The sequence below is a fragment of the Lepisma saccharinum genome, chromosome 2 (genome assembly GCF_977018435.1).
Source record: "Lepisma saccharinum chromosome 2, izLepSacc3.1, whole genome shotgun sequence".
Classification (NCBI taxonomy): domain Eukaryota; kingdom Metazoa; phylum Arthropoda; class Insecta; order Zygentoma; family Lepismatidae; genus Lepisma; species Lepisma saccharinum.
In genome coordinates, this window is record NC_139230.1 from 69,492,366 (window position 1) to 69,512,589 (window position 20,224).

At 36.8% G+C, this 20,224-nt stretch overlaps 1 protein-coding gene across 2 annotated transcripts in view; it reads left to right on the forward strand.

Annotated features, from left to right (window-relative positions):
* Nucleotides 1-20,224, forward strand: part of LOC145984065 (protein-lysine N-methyltransferase SMYD4-like) — a 253,879-nt gene that overhangs the window by 159,148 nt on the left and 74,507 nt on the right. For both annotated transcript variants that reach the window (XM_083117444.1, XM_083117443.1), the window contains one exon: nucleotides 1,701-2,555. In XM_083117444.1, the coding sequence (XP_082973570.1) occupies nucleotides 1,715-2,555 (841 nt within the window). In that variant the 5' untranslated portion in view covers nucleotides 1,701-1,714. The remainder of the gene's footprint in view (nucleotides 1-1,700; nucleotides 2,556-20,224) is intronic.

Genomic DNA, 20,224 nt, shown 5'->3' on the forward strand with positions numbered 1-20,224 from the left:
CTCTGTCGAATGTTACTTAGGGAAGAGTTGCCACGGTTGAACCCGTTCATATTTTGTACCACCGGTTTATTTCTAAGATATGGAGGCATGTAAAAAATAATGGTTCAAAACACTACTTCTAGGAGGATAAAATTTGGAATAGTAATTTGGCTACCATTGTGTTTAATCAAGTCTAGTTCTCGCTTTTGCGTCGTTAATTATAATTGTTATTGTGATTTCCTCGATTAATTTACACCAATAACTTGTAAGTTTGTTGTTGTTATTGAACTGTTATTTTAAGTCCACTTTATGCACAGATAGGCTAATCGGTGCCTTTGGTTTAAAGTGAGATCCGAACCACTGTGCAATGTGCCTCCATCGATTGCAAGGCGACGAATTGTAATTTTGAAAGATTGCTAGCCTGATGTACAGTGTGATGTATTTGCATGGTTGTTGGATTGTGAAAATAAGGCTATTTTTTACTATTATTATTTACCAAACACACGTTAGCTTGGCTAGACCACTATTGTTTGTTTGCAGTAGACTGCTTCATTGTAGTCAATTGTTTTTTTTTTTTTTTTTTAATATTTCGCATTCTTTAACTGGTTCCAGTTGGTTTGTGGTTAATAATTTATTTATTTGATTTGCGGTATTTTACTTCGCTTTTTGTGCCACTTTTTGGCTAATTTGCGAAGATGGGAATGAGGGATGATGTGATGAAATTGATGAATGGACACTCAGCAACATCCATGCCCAGGCCAGGATTCGAACCCGGGACCCCTAGCGTCGCAGCGCGCCACAGGGGCCGGAATTTGTTTGTGGTTAATAAAGATGTATTGAAAGTTACTGTTAAATGTTATATTCATCACATAGTATGTTGTTGTAATTGCTGTCATTTAATTGGAAAACTTAGCGTTGCAAATAAATTGTATTGAGAGTCAATGGCTTATATTAATTTTGGATGTTGATTGTCACTCAATCAGCAATATGTAACATGTGATATTTCATCAAACAACACACGGTACGTTACTTACAGGTAAATGGGGACCACGGTTCCCGTCATCTTTTTCATCTAGTTTTTTAAATGTACAAGTTTGAGTGCCTTAACCTTCAGCTTATAAATTACACATTTATTAAAGATGTAATATTTTACAATGGGCCTTAATAGAGAATTATTTACTTTTATGAGTGGTCCAACTAAGCAACCTGTGGAACGGACCGCATGCTTTCCTAAATTTCATTAAAAAATGCACTAGTTGAAAGACAAAAATATGCGTTACCAATATCTACACAATCATCCGTTTTTGATGTATTAGTAACAAATTTCAAACTGGTCCAAACAAAGTAGATATATGTACTCGGATGTAAACAACGTAATATATCTACTTGGAAACGGTGCTGAAAAAATAAAGCACGATATTTGAATTGACAAAGGTTGTTGACCAAGTCTACAACTTATCTTACAATTTCATTGAAAAGAACAGAAATAACAGGAAACACTGTAAAGCTGGAATATAGCCACAAACAAACTTCTTGTGAACTTATATAACATCATATTTATATTCTAACAACTCTATGGGAAACAACAATAGAAATTCAGAACTTTCTTGAGTACTTCTTATTCCATTTGTTCTTTTTTTTCTGTCTGTTTTCTGAAAACCTTTGTTTCCTAAAATAAATTGATGGCTCTCTGACCTAATAATTCTTCATCTTTCTTTCAGTAGAAAAACCAAGAATGACAACATCAGAAAAGGCAAACGAATCGGAGTTCGATTCTTTGTACAACACCGTGAAGAAGGTGTGCGAATCGGGAGACTTTTTGGCTAGATTTGGGAAGTTGCAGACTGACAAGGATAGATTCGCCGAGGTAATTGGGCTCCCAGAAGTGGCGAAGTTTCGAATCGGAGCCAATTTCCAAGCGAAAAGTTGGCAGGAGTCAGAAAGGAAGAGAACTCTGGGGAACACTTTCTCTCTTCAAGACAATGAAGAAGCTCTTCGTCTTTACACAGAGGCCATCCTCTGTGCTCCCCATCCGCCTTCGCTGTCCCTTGCCTCCAGGAAACCTGGCATTCGAGACTACCTTCAGGAAACTGACCCTTCAGATAAAAAACATTCTCTGGCGTTTTGTTATGCAGACCGCTCTTCTACTTTGGTCCAACTGAAGGAGCATTATCTCGCCATAGCGGATATCCAAAGAGCTCTAAGTCATGGCTATCCAGTGGAAGACTGTTATAAACTTCTTTTCAGGATGTCACAAAGCTACGCTGAGCTTGGTGACTACGATCTAGCTGAATCAACACTAAACCAAGCTATTCTTAAACTTAGGGAATGTAGTTTGGACAATGCTAGTAAAGCAAAAGCCACGGGAGAACTGGTAAGTCATATGAAGTCGATGAGAAAAGACAAAGCTGGCGGAGTGAGCAAGGTAAACGGTAGGAACTTTCAGAAAGACTTCAAAGTGCCATCCCTTTTCAAAGCCAGAAATGAAAAACTTCCATTTGCTTCTTCTGCAGTAAAGTTATGCTACTCAGCTCAACAAGGAAGGCATCTCATTGCAGTACAAGACATCAAACCAGGTGAATAAAATATAGTTAAAAAAGCAAAACTTGATCAATCGGTTGTAGACTAGAAAAAATGCCTTATATGCTAGTAAGTGGAAGTTAGTGGGTAGCAAATCCTGAACTGAAACTCATTCGCTCACATTTGGATCTCGTTACGAATAATTTTTACAACAAAGAAAAGTGCCAAAACACACTGTCATTATTTTCGAAATTTAATATATAGGACAAAAATTCAACTGCATTCCAAAATAGTTTTAAAGTTCCAAGACAGAAATAAAAGCCCAGGGCGCAAAATAAGGCATTGCAAATGTGCGTCTACGAAATCCTTCAAGTGTGTTTTCACATCTTCCTTTGTTCATTTTCCATTTGGTATGTGATTATTTTCCTAACGAGATGTATCTTTATAGTCAATATAATGACATACTGAGGCAGAAAATAAAAAGTACACAAAACCAGAAATGCTTAAAGATTTCAATAATCATATATGATAGGATTAATCAGAAGTTGAGCATGATATGTCATAACAGTGTACTTTCCCTTAACAGAAAATCATGGCATTTTGACAGGTAAGCTAAGATAAATGTATTACTAGCTGACATGGTTTTATTATTCTTTACATTTAATTTAATTCCTAACATTAATTTTGATACAATTTATTATCTCTCACTATGGTGTTTCTCTTGCCTTACTTGCTTTGCTTACTTTTGCTTACTTGCCTTGTACTACTACTACAAACTTCAAGTTAACAGCAGTGCTAAATGTTACTGTGCTGATTGATATGAAAATGTGAAAAATAAACTAATCCATGATTTATATCCAGAATTGAATAAAAATCATATCAAAGATAGGTTTCTATGACAATTATGTACGTACCACATATCACCGAGGTAATAGCAAACAGATGGAAATTATGTAAAACCAACGATGATAGGTTTAGGATTTTTCGAAACGCAGCGACTACTACTACATACCTCATAAACAAATAAAATATATAAAAAGATTAATTTAAATGTGCACAGTTATAATATAGTTGCACACGGATTTCTTTCGAACCTAGGAGCAGATGCTTTGTAACTAGTGTGAGTTATCTGGAGGGGAGAGTCAAATAGATAAGCAACCGTGCACAAACACAGAGGGAGAATACTACTTCATTCTTTAGCCCATTGGAGTGTGTGTTGCTTTCAATCGTCATTACATGTAAACACTGTAACTATCAATATTTAATGTCCAAGGTTCCACAAAAATCGAAATGGTGATAATTTTAATTATCTTAATAATAATTTATGGTAAAGGTAATACCATTCATTGGGCATTGCACCCTTGTATGAAGACACGTTGGGAGGGTCTTACACATTAAGACCCTCCTAAGTCCCAGGTACACATTCAGCTCCAGAGCCATTTTTTGCAGGGGAATTGTCAGAAAAGATTTCAACAGATATTACCCATTCCGGAAATCGAACCCTGTTCTTTTACATGGGAATCAGACGCCTTACTGACTGAACTGCGGAAACAAATCGTAAACATACTCATTTGATTTTATTTGTTAAAACTAAATCGTTACTCTAAAATGTCTTTCAAACTTTCTAACATATCCAATCTGGAAAAAATTATAGAGTATTCTGTTAATTGCGATAGTGCATTGTGATATATACATTCTCAACCGCATATGTAAATTAATATTCACATAACTGCACTTTCTACACCACGCACAGAGATTGCAGTGTGAGTAATTTAAATTCCCCCACCCCTAACCTGGTAAGAAATAATGCAAAACATGTATGCAATGTTGTAGCAACGCTTCAAACCAAAAGCAGACGAACCGAGAAAGTTTTATCCTGAAAAGTCGCGGCTTGATAGCTAGGAGCATTGGCGAGAATGTGGCAGGTTTGTTCGCATGTGCAGTTTTGATTTTACGGCCTTTTGCACAAAGTAATACTGTCAGAAACAAGCAGGCTAAAAGGTCGTTCACCTTTTGGGCATGACACAAAAAGGAAATGCTTTAGCAGCATAGATGCATTTCCCTTGCTGAACGTGTCTGCAAAAGGGCTGCATACGAACGAACCATTGTCTAGAAAGCAACAAATGTAAAATTTCGTTTTGTGTTGCCTGATTCAACCTGGAAATGACATTTGCTTCTCATGTTACATGGAAGCAAGCAGACTACATAACTTGTTGGTTGGTTAATTTGGTGTTTTAAGTCCACTTTATGCACAGTAAGGCTGGGACTGGACCTACTGTTTAAAGTGGAATCCGAACCACTATGTGCCTCCACCGGGTATCGAACCTGGGACCCCTTGATTACAAGGCGACGACGCGCTGACTACATAATACATCAATACATATATAATTCTGCAATATAAGGCATCTAATGCTATGTGTGTGTGTATGTAAACTGAACATATTACACGATTCCAGATTAACAGATGCAGAACAATTAATTCCAACCTGTATTTTAAAAGTATACATCCCTTTCGGGTGAATTTGTGTGATGTGTAAAAGGAGATTCAGTATCCTGTAAAATGCATTCGTTTTTATCAAGCATACAAAAAAAAATACCTGACAAAGAAATCTGAGATTCGAATTATTTCAGAATGTGTAATTTACGTACAGTGAATAACTTAAAATATGGCATAAATGTGTGCCCATCCAGCACACCAAGTTTCAGACATGCGCCTCTATTACGTTATATTACTGTTATGTTTCTATATAGTTTAGTGAGAATGTGCAAGAAAAAATAATCCTTACTCAAACGGACTACAGAAACAAAGACTCACAGGGAAAAGAAACAAAATAAATCGTAGCACTGTATTATATTCTTATCACTATAAAAACAGGAATTAACTTCCGTACTTCATTAACAAAATTACAGTGGTCACGGAAACATAAAATTGAGGTTAAATATTTTTTTGTTAAAATATTCAGCACAGAATTTCACAATCTGTACTGACATTTAAAAATTCTAAATTCTATACCATCAGAAAATGGAGTAATTTTGAGTAATGTATCACCAGAAATAAAATCATCATATTAAATGATTGAATGGGTAGAGAAATAATAAACATAAACATAAGTGAGAGAGGAGGTGTGTATATAGAGAATACAACCTACTTGTGTGGCTTCAGTTATCATAATTTCGTTAGCTTGCAATTCATGCAGTTTTTTCAAAGACTGGAAAAATTAAGATATTTAGAAATTCGTAATATCTTGCCAATTGAAAAGTAAAAGAAAAGTTGCAAAAATTTAAAAATTCAACACGGAATTGTTCCTTGTTAAAATGATATATATGGTAAGTAGGTTTTATATATCTTTATTCTTAATCCTTTTGCACTACCACATTCATAAATATAATGTTTATACATAATTTTATTAATTTATTTTCTAATATGTTTACAAATTTTAATAGTTTTATTTGTGTGGGGTGCCCGCTTATTAGTCAACAAGTTGATGATACGTAGTTGCTTTGTAGATCTGCCAAACAGCAAATGTAGAATTTGGCGTACTCCTGAGTTGCAACACTCTAATTTCAACTCAAATTTATCATATTATTATAGGTATATGTGATCAGTTTTGACTGGTAACTTCAAGAAAAGTATTTGGCTGAGGTTTTGAAAGTACAAATTCAATTAAAATTAGGCACATAACATATTGGCATTATTATGTTCAGCAGAAATTTTGAAATTATGCTCTTTGTTTTAAAATCTGAAATTTTACACAGGTTATTTTTATTATTTTATAAGCATCTATGTACCAAATTTTAGTAAAATTGAAGACGATCTAATGTGGCCGACTGGTTCAGTTGACATAGGACAACTAAAATAATAATTTATAAAGTTATAAGATTTAATAATTTTTAAGTTTTATTGGATACATAATATAAACTCAAAGATTCTACTAACATAATTGTGATTTCAGATGATAATTGTATTCTAATGTAAGAAGCTTCGATTGATAAATATTGGTTTAGCATTTTCGCAACGGTTTTGGCTGAACTTAGTACACAACTTTATAATATAAGAGTTTTGTTTCCCTCAGAAGAATAAGAGAGAGAAAGAGAGAGAGACAGTATGTGTGCTCACTTTGTTGGAAGTCTGTACATTCCAATATTCCTATTGGTTAAAACCTTGAACTCTATCGATTTGCAATTTTGCGTGACCAACATACATGGGATCTTATTTCGACCTTTCTCACCGTATCAGGTGATCTTTTTGTACACACCTTGCATGTTAATAAAATTACATTTAAATAGTACGGTTGTACATATAAGGTACATATAAGGTACCTGAAACCAATATGCCGTATCTAAGGTTTGAGATTGTTTGTAATGGTGTACAACGTCAAAAAGGTAAAACTAATCGTAAGATTCAAGAGATGGAACATTTCTGGACGTTTACTGAACATTGGAGTCAGTTCCAAATAATGACGTGGGTGCAGTGAAGATTTTGTTAAGAATTAACGTTTAGGCCATATTGTGTACACATATTATGTACCCACTATGGCCTAGTAATATATTTTGTCCTTTCACATCAAAAAATGCAACAGAAATTGTAAAGAAAGTACCAGAATGTTATTTTTATGGGTAGATAAGTATATTGATGCACTTACGTTTTATTTACGTAACGACATAATGAGATTATACAAAGAAATACTATCGTTTACAAACCAATAAACAAGGAAGTGAGGTGTCGTAACTTGTCACCAGAAGACCATGGATTACACATCACAGTCTGAGTTCAACTGGGCAAACGGTGTTAAGAATTATACCAATAAACAGATAACGCTAATGACTTTTGGGCCACCCTGAAGATAGAGCCGACAGGTTTAATCACGTCATTTGAACAGTCTAAATGACATACTAACGTCATCTGCTGAATAGACCATATTGGGTTCAGGTACCTTTATTTATATACAGGGTGTATATAAACATGTGTCAGAAACTTTAGGGATTTATTCGTGACATCAAAACATAACAAAAAGTTCATATGAACATGGGTCCGCAAATCCTTCGTTAGGGAGGTATGAAAGGAATTCCCTGTAGTGACTCCTGGTTGTGTAATGTACCTCAAATGTGCATTTGTACTCACTTTCTTGTGTACGGTTGGGCATGGCATTTGTTTTTTTGTCTGATTGCCGTTTGTTCTGTTTTACATCCATCACACCACATCACAACGATGTATTCAGTGTCTGAAATGACGGATATGCACTACATGTACGACCTAGCAGATGGGAATTCGGTCGAAGCACGTCAACGTTATGCTGAACGTTACCCTGGGAGGCAGTTACCTTGTGCAAGAACCAACACCAACGGCACATTTGAGAAGAGAGTTGCAGATGGTGGGAGACCACGCGATGTACGAACGCCTGAGCTTGAAGAATGGGTCCTTCGGACTGTGGATGAAACTTCATCAACCTGTACAAGGAGAATTTCGAGAAGGGAAGGCGTTAATCACATGACGATCTGGAACATTCTGCATGAAAATCTTCTGTACCCGTATCACCTTCAACGCGTGCAAGGATTAAATGAGGCATACTTTCAGCCATGAATAAATTTCTGTCATCGCATGTTAGGGCAGTGTGTTGTGTTTCTGCAGTTCTTAGCATGTACCTTATTCACTGATGAGGCTGGCTTTTCACTTGATGGGATCTTCAATTATCATAACAATCACATCTGGACTTATGAAAACTCTCATGCAGTGCGACAAGACAAACATCAACAGAGGTTCAGCCTCAACGTGTGGGGTGGAATCATTCATGATCATCTCATTGGCCCCTACTTCTTTCCGCCACGTCTGACTGGACAAACGTATCTACAGTTTAACAGACATGAGTTGCTACATTTACTTGATGATGTAACTCTAGACGTCATCCAACGAATGTAGTTTATGCACGATAGTGCTCCACCGCATTTTACACAGATCGTTAGCCAGTATCTCGATAACCAGTTTCCGAACAGATGGATTGGTCGCGGGGGATCCATTGCATGGCCTGCTGGCCTTCCTGATCGCCAGATTTAAACGTAATTATTTTTTTTCCCTTTGGGGACATTTAAAATCCTTGGTGTATTCAACTCCTGTCCCCAAAGTCGATGTTCTGAGGGAGCGTATCCAACATGGATTTGACCAAATACGGAACACACCAGGAGTTTTCCACATCATACGGCAAATATGGAACGGAGGCTCAGGGGATGCATGGAAGCAGGAGGTGGTCACTTCGAGCAAATTTTGGAAATGGCAATGTGTTTGTGCCATGAATATTAAATCCTTTCATACACGTAAATGTGTTTGGTCAATGTCTCATTTTTGTGCCATGAATATTATTTCCTATCATACCTCCCTAACGAAGGATTTTCGGACCTATGTTCATATGAACTTTTTGTTATGTTTTGATGTCACGAATAAATCCCTAAAGTTTCTGACACATGTTCATATACACCCTGTATATATATACAATACATACATACATTCATACATTTATACAATGTAACTAAACGAAATATGTGGTCTTAAATGAAGTTAAGTAGCTTGTTACGATCATACGTATTGACAGTTGTTGTTGTTGATTTAGTTTATTTTACTTCGCGTTTTGTGCCTCTTGGCTAATTTGCGAAGATGGGGATGAGAGATGAAATGATGAAATTGATGAATGGACATTCACAAACAACCAAGCCCGACCGGGATTCGAACCCGGGACCCTGTATTGACAGTTTAATTTTATTGACTGTTCAATATACTTTTCATTAGGTTTCGCATATTAATTAATTTAACTCCTTAATCTTTGTTATTTCCTTTTTATTCGAGGAACTATGTGAATATTCGTAGCACACTGTGGTAGTACATGTCAGTGGTGAATTAAATAGTTTGCTTTGCGGGTGTCTTTTTGGAGCAGATAAATGCACATTGTTATTACTACGCGTACCATTAGTAGTAGTTTGTTGCAGTAACGTAATAATAACTAGAGGAAAACATTAAGCATTAACAATCATTTATTTTCTCACACTCCAGAATATTCTGCTGATGGCTAGGTATGCTGAATTTTTTTATATCCATTATTGAATTTTAGAAAACTTGTCTAGAAATCTCATTTAGGTATATAACGAAGTCTTTATGAGACTAATTTCTACATTCCTTGAATACTTACTTCGGTTTCATGAACTTCCGGGCACACTTCGTTAAATCCTCCTTCTTATGCAAGAGTCTAGTCTGGATTGACGAAACGGGAAGCTTTCCTTAAATTTATACCTTTTACTCGCGTTGAGCGAACAAGAATAAACACATAACATATTTTCTTTAGTTCGACGTATTGCCAGTGATTGTAACTATGCCATTCGAAAGCACGAAAGGTTACTTGTTTCGTGAACAAGTTTACATTTTGGAAGTATCTGTTCACAAATGTTTGAGTTTTGTTTTTAAGTATATGCATATAGAAGCTAAACGGGACTGGACCTACAATTTAAAGTGGATCCAAACCACGTAACCGGGTATCAAACCCTGAATCCCTTGATTATAAGGCCACGACGTTACCACTTCGCTATCGGGGAGGCCCTGTTCTACAAATATGACTGTGATGATGTTTTGGGAAAGATAAAGCCATCCCTGCCAAGGATGGAAATTCGCCTCTGTTGCCAGTAGTAGCTCTAATAAAAATATTGATGTGGTTCAGTGACTACGTTGCACGTTCTCGCTACACAAATTAGTTTGTAGCATAAAATGCTTGACTTCTGTTTGTAGGGGTTGTAAAAAATAGTTCATGCCCTCCTTAGCTGTAAGAATCCTTTTATGCTAGATAGGTGAATTCGGACTGTACTTACAGGTGGTATCCATTGTGCAATATGTCTCCATCGGGAATCGAACCTGCTAACTCTTGATTACATGGGGAGGGCAATTAGCCGTAAGGAGTAATGATGGCGTAATGGTAAAGTTGTCGGCTTGTCATCAGGGGGTCCCGGATTCGATACCCGGTGGAAGCACATTGCACAGTGATTCGGATCCCACTTTAAACTGTAGGTCCAGTCCCGATCAGCCTATGTGTGCATAAAGTGGACTTAAAACATCATATCAAAGAAACCAACAATTAGCCGTATGAGGAGAGACACAGTGATAGTGATATTATATATATATATATATATATATATATATATAGAGAGAGAGAGAGAGAGAGAGAGAGAGAGAGAGAGAGAGAGAGAGAGAGAGAGAGAGTGTTAGAGAGTTTATATCGCTGTTCTCAGCATTAACAGCGTCTTGCTATGAAGCTTCAACCCCACAACCTCAAGCACCAAAGGTTTCAGAAATCAGTCCAGCCCTGGATGTTTCTTTGTGAAGGTCCTTTCTTCACATTCATCTATTTTTCATTCAACCTCATGGTAAGGATTTGCCAAAAGTGGCAGAAAGGCCAGGCAAAACTTCTAGGCATTTGTACCAAAGTAAAATTTATACACTGAGGCAATCAGTTTCAAATTTACCTCCGGAATCATGAATACCAAGTTTGAGGTTAGAAGAGATTGTGAAACAGTTTCGTTGCATGTTGAGAAATCTGAACTCAGATGTCAATCGATAAAAGAAAGCAAAAAAAAAAGTGTGCTTTGTCGTTTACTTTGCAGGTGTCCCCCGCTCCCCCACTATTGATTTTTCAACAGGGGTTAGTAGTTATCTGGTGTGACCGAAGGAGCCAGGCTACATTCTGTTCCTCCTTACTTTCTCTCCACTTTTTCTCCTCATCTACGCACGACAAATCTGCCTCATCATTTGCACAAAAGAGCTGTCCCTGCCGAGGCAGATCGCGATTCAGAAAATGAGAAAGTTCGGACCGCTCCTTAGTGACAAGCCTCAGGAATATTCATCCGTTGTTCACAAATTCCATCGTCAGGCTTTACTCCCAGTGTTTCGTTTCCAATTATAGAGACATCTGGTTTATTTGGATGGAAGGAAACAGCACGATGACTAACGGAAACAGAGAGAATCTATTCGCGTATGCGTACAAGTATTAAAAGCAGTAACAAAGATACATGCATATTCGGTACTGAAAGTCAAATTGGTACCCTTTGAGGGGTTTCCATTAATATGCAAAGCTCCGAAATCTGCGCGGAGAATCTTTTTTTTCTTTTCACTCGACATTTCCTGTGTTCATTGTCGTTGTACTTAGCAGCGCCGCGATAAAAGTCTAATTTATTTATTTTATTTAGTTATTGAGAAAATTTCAGATACAACACAAATGGCCATTTTACGCTGAAATCGTCAACATTAAAAAAGAATTCGGATCCCACTTTAAACTGGAGGTCCAGTCCCGATTAATCTTTATGTGCATAAAGTGGACTTACGAACAAACTCGCAAACTTGCATACTCTGAGGAACATGGGAGGTTATTAAATTGGGTGGGAAGTCTGTAGAACAGGGATGTTTTCTGTGTAAAATAGGTTTGCGTACGTATTTTGAGCATAGGCACTCGAAGGTGAGAATACCTGAAGGAGTGTGTTACGGCGGATTTTGCCATTAACACTTTTGTATAGATAATTGAAACCATTCAGCAAACGGCGCTGATAGGAAGTCTGTAAATTTATAAAGGATAAGAGGTGCAGTGCTGAAAACTGCGTAATGAGGGAACCTTATAACAAACTAGAGAAAAGTGAAGGACGGAATCGATTCTAGAGAACTGAGAGGGGTAAGTCATGGACCAGACAGGAGAGCAATATCTATTATTAGGGAAATTAATGACTTCAAGTACGATAATGAGAGGGCTGAGACATCACTCATTTCAGTAAAACTCTACAGTAACCCTAAGAGACGCATGAACCTTTATATGGTGCCTGTAATATGTTCTTCAAATGTGAAATTTTGGTTGAAAAAAAAATCCCTAAATCTTTGTGAGAGGATACACATGCGTGAGTGAAGTGTTCTGCTACCTTGCTTTATCCACAGTGCAGTCCGTTGTAAGAGAAATGTCTCATTCTGGAGGCCGCAAGTTGAAATTCTACCTCATATCGCCACCAGTGTTTGAAAGGAACGAGTTACTCGTAACACAGTTAAAACCGCATGTAACACCTTCTACGAGTTTCATCTTAACGTAATGTTAACTGTAACTGAGTTACTCTTCAAAATTATTCACTGTAACTGTTGCCCAATGACTTTTAAATGGTAGCTTACCAAAAACTGATCGTCACTATTCCCCACCTCATTTCCTAAAATCACGTGATACATACATATATATATATATATATATATATATATATATATATATATATATATATATATATATATAACATTACTGAATATTTTCACAAATGATAGATACGCTCTGATCTACAGAGTTTGAGTTTGTTTAAGTCCATTTTATGCACAGATAGGCTAATCGGGACTGGATCCACAGTTTCAAGTGAGATACCGAACCATTATGTGACCGGGTGTCGAACTCGGGACCCTTTGATTATAAGGAGACGCAATCGAGGAGACCCTCCGACAAACTTGGGCTTGCAAGATATAGTGGTTTGAAGTTAAGCTTGAAAAAGCATCTTACTGAGTTACCACTAAAATCGGTGGTAACCATCGTAATTGTTGTAACATAACAAGTAATCGAGTAATCGAGTGCTAATTGTTGTAACATGACAAGTAATCGAGTGTATAATGATTGATTGATTGACTTGGTGTTTTAAGTCCAATTTATGCACAATAAGGCTAATCGGGACTGGACCTACAGTTTAAAGTGGAATCCGAATCACTATGTGCACTATGTGGGGTCTCGGGTATCGAACCCGAGACCCCTAGATTAAAAGGCGACGACGCTACCACTGCGCCATCGGGGAGGCACGCCTTATATTGGTGTTTGACATCCTATGGTATACGAGAGACAGAATTTGGTGCTGAGCAACTCTATTTCGTCATTAGCAGCGAAGGGAGTGTTCTGTGCGGAGAGGGCGGTTTTGAGGGTTCAACCCCTTCAAATATGAAGTAAGTCTTGAAGCTTTCCGGTCGTGGAAAGAATTCCAAACTTTCGAGAGCTAACGCCACTCTCATCTGGGTAGATGTGAAAATAAAAGGGACGTTAGCTTTCTGAAGCTTGAAAACCATTCCGGAATTGCCCTGATCGACAGTCCAAGAGAATTTATTCACCCTTCACATATCTTCGAAATAGTAGTATTAAAAATAATACATAATGAATTGAAAAATTAGCTTTCATCGTCCACTTATTAATCGCAATATCGAAACCAGTGTTCGAATTGAAAATTTCTAGTTGGGTGAATGCTTGATCCAGTATGAGGATAGGAGGGGGTGGGGATGCTTGTACGGATCAACGCAGAGACAGTGTAGTAGGTGGGGGGATGCTTATGCAAAGTATCGTAACTGGGTGGATGCGTTTTGACAATTTTCTTAACTGGGGAATAGAATTCCCCGCGTTCCCCCCAACTTGGAGTACTGACCGTAATGTTCTCAATTTGTTGCCTATAAAAAGCTGACTACACTGTTTTGAAATCTTATACTTCAAACTCACTCAAGTAATAATATAGTTCGTATATAATAATATAGCTGTATATTGCAAATTCTTGAATTTTTCCGCACTCTAAGTGTAAGAAATTTCCTGGAAATGTGAAATCTTCATTCCAGATATTCGAAAGCAAATACTTCAGGGAGAAATAGTGTGTAGAATTCAAGCCTTTCATTTGCATACGCGTATATGTTAGTAATTATTTGTGCTGAAAACCATGCACATACCGTTTATGAAACTTATTATCCTGTCAAAGTACTTCTAGAGTTTTTCACTGGGCACACCTTTACACCAAATGGAGTGTTCTGTTACACCAAGTCTTGAATATCTGTATTGTCCGCGCTTGGTGTTACCTGGCACCATACTTTTTACAGTTAAAAGCTAGAAAAATAATTCTTTCTCAGTGTTCTTTCATACGTTTCAATAGTATTTTTACATTCTCATCATCGCCATTAATCTATATCAGTAAAAAAAACTTCACGAAGAAAGTAATTTTTGAAAATATAAAAAATCACTGTCGCAAATACTGTCTCAAGTAGAAATATTTTAAAACTCAAGTGTGTATAAGTCAAACGAAAATTAATTTGAAGATTTGTGTCTTCTTTTTTATTGTCTAGTACATTTTTAATTAATTTCGAAGTTTTCGTTGTTTAAATTTATGCAATGTTACAAATAATCACGCGATTAGGAGAAAATAGGATGTTGGGGAAATTTAGTTTAGATGGAAAATTGTTTACTACTACAAACCTTTAAATTAAGAACAATTCAGGTAAATACATACACGTATTATACCTATTGTACATCAGTGATATTGTTTTAGTGTCTCCCTTTGTGTAAACCAGAGAACAGCGGCTTGCTGCAACTATAATCAACGTAATGAGATTATAACGGGCTTTGAGTGTAAGCGCGACCTACCAGACCGGGTAGTGGTTAATGCTCTTGCCTTTTAATCAAGAGGACTCGGGTTCACATCCAGTTACATTGAATGGTGGTTCGGATCCCACTTTATACTATACGCCCAGCCGTGATTAGCTTATCTGAGTATGAAATGAACTTTTGACTATGTATTTAAATTAAAACGTAGATACATTCAAACTCTAGCTAAATATACCATTTGGATTTTTTTAGGATAGGGTGTAATCAAATAATAATAATTATGATTTCCTTCTGGAGAAACTTCTGCTCGATACACCAGATGAGTGAATGTCCGACACAACGGGTTTTCTTTATTTTTACACATTCCACACTGTTAATAGGATACTGAAATACATAGTTGTTTTGTTCTTGCCTTTTGCACATCTTATTCAAGAAAAACTTTTGAAAGTCAGGATGAATTGTTAATTATAAAATTTAGATAAAAAAATATTTTTTTGGAATATTGAATATTTATGGAGCCATTTATTCATTAGATTAAGTGGCAGATTATTCAAAAAACGCGAAGTTACATTCAATTTTTAAAACTAATTCATTTTCCCTTTGGTTTATCTACTGTCGTAATAATTAACTGAACTGCATTGCTGTTATCGACTACCACTAAGTTCTCTTTTTCTAATTTTAAATGAACGATGACAATTTCCTGGGGGGTGGGGGTGGCCAGTTGGACTCCTCCTAGCGACGTTCATGTATAGTGTGACTTTTTTTTTAATGAGAGGCTTTCGCGTGAATAGATACTTTGCTACCGCTCTACACAATATCTGTAACAGAATATCGATTTCTGTACAAGTCTGCAAGTATTCGTGCCTTTTGGATTCTTTCACGACTACCACGTCGCAAGAGACGTAAATCACTAGGAACCAAATCTGGGTAGGATAACTGAGCTTCTCTAAAATTCAAATGTTATAAAATTTATGCTCTTATTTCGGAGCCATTCACCTCACATATTTCATGTATAAGATACTGAACCTATGCTCTGGCTATGTGTTAGAGTACCGTATCAGTATATATATATGGGTAGTAGACTAAAGTAGAGTAATGTTTCCTTGTTCATATGTTTTCTACTGGTTTACGTAATCAATGACTTGGAAAATTCGAAGCATAATTGATGATTTGTGGCTTCTATCGTTGAAGCAAACTTGACAGATGAAACGTCACATATTTTTCTGGTGTCCAAGGCGCTGTAATTTCAATAAAAGTACATAGGGTACTCATGACTATTCAATTATTAATTTGCTTACTGTACGTCGATTTTTCACATCTGAAGGTTAATCACAACGATCAAAAGGGTACTGCAGTGTCCAGGAATTGACTCGAACCAGGAATCTGTGGCGGCGATATCGTGTCTATGACGACTAATAACGTCAACAAAAATGTCAAATCTTACACGTATGAATTTACATTGTGTATAGTAATGTTCAATTTTCTTAAAAAATGGGAACTTTTACGAGGAAAGTTCTCCAATTTTGTTTTATACATGCATCCTTCCTAACATGCACGTCATTGTCATTCCCGAGGGCGATATAATCAGTTTATTCATGTCTAGGAAAAGGTTGATATAGTACCGGGGCAACTTGTAATTCTCGTTGCAGGAATCTGTTTAGCTTCCAATTTCTTCCGTTTTTTTTTTTTTATATATTCAGTTAGAAGACACGTTAACATTTAAGTAAGTGTGACAATCAAGGTCGTCCTCAGAAATAACATTTCGGAAAGAGGTTTTAAAAACTATATGTATACATATGCATTAATATACGTACATATATTCGTGTCCAGCAACGGCAAAGGAAGCTCATTATTTAAGGCTTTACTATTAGTATTATTGTTCCGAAGGTACTTTTGGAAGTTCAAAATCCACACCCCTTCTCAGCACGCCATTGGTGACAATCTTAATACTGCATAAACAAAGAATAGTAATTGTTTTAGTGTATGTTGAGAGCCGCGTTTGATGATTAATCGCAAAAAAGCAGCATTGAACTAACAATATGTAGTTATAAAAGTACTTATTTCCTCTCAATGTTAGTATGTGAACATTCACAAAAATCTTGATACGTATCATATTACTCACAATCTGGCTGGATAAAAATCATGATTCTTATTTAAAAAAAAATCATGTTTCTTTATTTGAACGAGATTTTTGTGTTTAAGTCGATTTTTTATATTTAAAAAAGAAACAAGCTTAAAATTGCTTGTATGTTTTTCGAAACCGTACATATAGATATATCTTTCTTTATAGAAGGGCTTTTTCTGCTAAACGGCCCTCTAAAATGTTTGAACAGTTTGATTAAAGCAAATAAAAAATTATGTGTAAATATACATTCTTTTCTGATACTGCAAAAATGAATCTACTTTGGAAAAGTTTGTTGAGTGTGTTAATGAAACTACATATAATAGTTTCAGTAACTTCTCTTCTAGTGAAAATAAAACGTTGTGGATGTACTTACTATAGCTCGACCACAAGGAAAAAAACCTTCCGTCCAAAGCATTCGCGCAACTTCCCTGCAGTTATCGGTGTTCGGGGCAGTGTTGCCAGGTCAGATTTGAAAAATTCGGGAGATTGTTCCTTGGGAAACCAGAAGATCTGCTACAAAATCCGATGATCTAATAGTAGCGGATGAACGACGTTCTTGGGGGCGGAGGGGCGGCATAGTCGTGCTCACTGGGGGGGGGAGGGGAGTGGCGCTCATTGTTTACGGTGTAAACGTCACAAATACTTTTGTAACAATGGTGCTAAACCCAGCACCCTGTGTTTGGCGAAAATATACCGAAGATCTCCATTTCAGGAATGGACATGTTTCAAACAAAAGAAAGTAAACCGCCCGAGGGAACCGACCAACATCTTTCATCTCTTCCGCATTTTCCGGTGAGAGGGTGCGCGGAAAACATCCTCAAATTTGCCCTTTCTCAGCACCGACACAAGGGGTTTGCGCGAGGAATTTTTATGACAGGAAATGGTAGAAAGTTGTGCTCACAGTTGTGTTCGGCGATTTTCCACAATCTTTCAAGTCGAATGCTAACAATAACAAATCAATTTGCCTTCTGCTGGTGTTCGGTGTACAGCTATCGATAGGGGTGGGCACGCGTCCTGCACCATAATGAGAAAATGCATTACGTATGTGAAATATATTTGGTGAATTATACAGCATGTCTTCCTCAATAATTCAAGATAGCAACGCTTATGCTAGGGTGCCACCCATCCTCCCCATCTGCTAGAAATACACACACACACTCACAAACACATACGAAGTCAGTGTTTCTACCTCGTAAGGCAAGGACGTTTCACTGTGTTTGTGTCAGTTTTTCATTCATCCATATTGTCGTACTTACCCGTAGAGGCACAAAAGCGACGTAAAATAACTAAAATAGAAATAGAGTTTAGGGTGGGAAAAATACAGCCATCTAAAAATAGTAATGTAGTAAAAGTAATAAAATAATGTCCTAGCACAATTGAGTAGCGTTTGACATAATTTCACAGTTCAAACAGCACTTTCCACGGCTGAGTGGAGTTCCACTCTACCTCTCCACTCCATGTTCAAGTAAGATGAGCAGGAAACGTGTTTTTAAGTTGGCCGTTGGAGGTTCCATAGCAATAGTTTATTAAGGAATTCTCCCGAGAAATCAATAGGCCTGGCAACGCTGACGTGAGCCAGCGCGAATGTTGCTTCCCCCTGCCCTTTCCCTCACCCGCCGGCGCGATGTGCTTCTGCGCAGGTTTTTTTGCTTGTGGTTCCACTATATAGAATTGATAACTTAAAATATTTTTATCGCCTTTTAGGCTGCATTTTGGCGATTTCTTCAATGATAGTTTGCAAAATATCAACTGCCACGTTTATTTGCAGCTTAATGATAATGAGATTATTTACGTTTCAATAACATTAGTATTTTGTATATTTTTCTACACAAAATTTTTGATACTTTTGCCTATAAAAATTATTGGATTATAAATCAAGATAAATTTAAGTATGTTTAAATATTATGTATTATATTTTTCTTTCGCACAAGCTTCACCCCTATCAGTACATATATTTTCCCCTTGTTTCTTCTATCTTAGAGCCTAACAGAGGTGCCCATCCCGCCCCCAAGGCCCATGACGCGCTCCTCCCCAAAAGGTAGAACATCCCCCCGTTTATGCCAAATTAATTACTCAAATTAATTTTGTCAGACAAAATTTGCGGATAAATATAATTCCAGAGGTGCAACCACGATTTTTTGTCGGGGGGGGGGGCAAGTACCAGGATAAACGTACCAATAATAATAATAATAATAATAATAATAATAATAATAATAATGATAATAATAATAGTAGTATTACTAGTGGTAGTAGTTATTATCCTCAAAAATTACGCTAAAAGGGGGTAGAAGTCAGTGCTAAAGCATTTGTTTGGAACAAACAATTTGAAATATTTTTTAAATACCGTCAATTTCACATTACTTACTTACTGGTCGGCGCTACAGTCCATGTAGGTCTTTGGCCTTCCTGACTACCTCTCTCCATTCATCTCGATCCTCTGCTTTTCTTCTCCATCCTTTAACTCCTAATCTTCTTAGGTCCTCTTCCACGTCCTCTATCCATCTTTTCCTGGACCTTCCTCTTCTCCTTCTCCCTTCCGGTTTTCCATTGAATATTTTCTTGACAACCCGTGCTTCTTCCATCCTCTGAACATGCCCAGCCCATCGTATTCTACCCTGTTTGATCTTCACTACAATATCTGGCTGGTTAAATAATTCCTGTAGTTCCATATTTGTTCTCATTCTCCATCCCTCTTTATCTCTTACCGCTCCAAATATCCTTCTCAGTATTTTCCTTTCCCACCTTAACAACCAATATTCCTCTCTTACCGACATCACCCAACTTTCTGAACCATACATTACTATGGGTCTTAATATTGTTGTATATATTTTAATTTTTGTGTTCCTACTAACATTCTTAGATTTAAACACATTTTGCAAAGAAAAATAGCATCGATTTCCACTTGTTATCCTTTCCTGCATTTCTGTAGCTGTCTTGTTATCTGCTGTTATTATTGAGCCCAAATATTTAAAGGCTTCCACCCTTTCATATTCTTTTCCATTTATTCTTATGTAAGGTTCTCTTCTGCCTCTTTCTGGATTTCCCATCTTCATATATTTGGTTTTATTTGTGTTCACTTCCAGTCCTAGTTCTTGAGCTTTATCTTCTAATACTTGATAACTCTCTTCCATAGCTTGCTTATTCCTTGCTATTAAAGCTACATCATCTGCATATGCTACTATTTGTGTTAGTCTATTTAATATTGTTCCTCCAC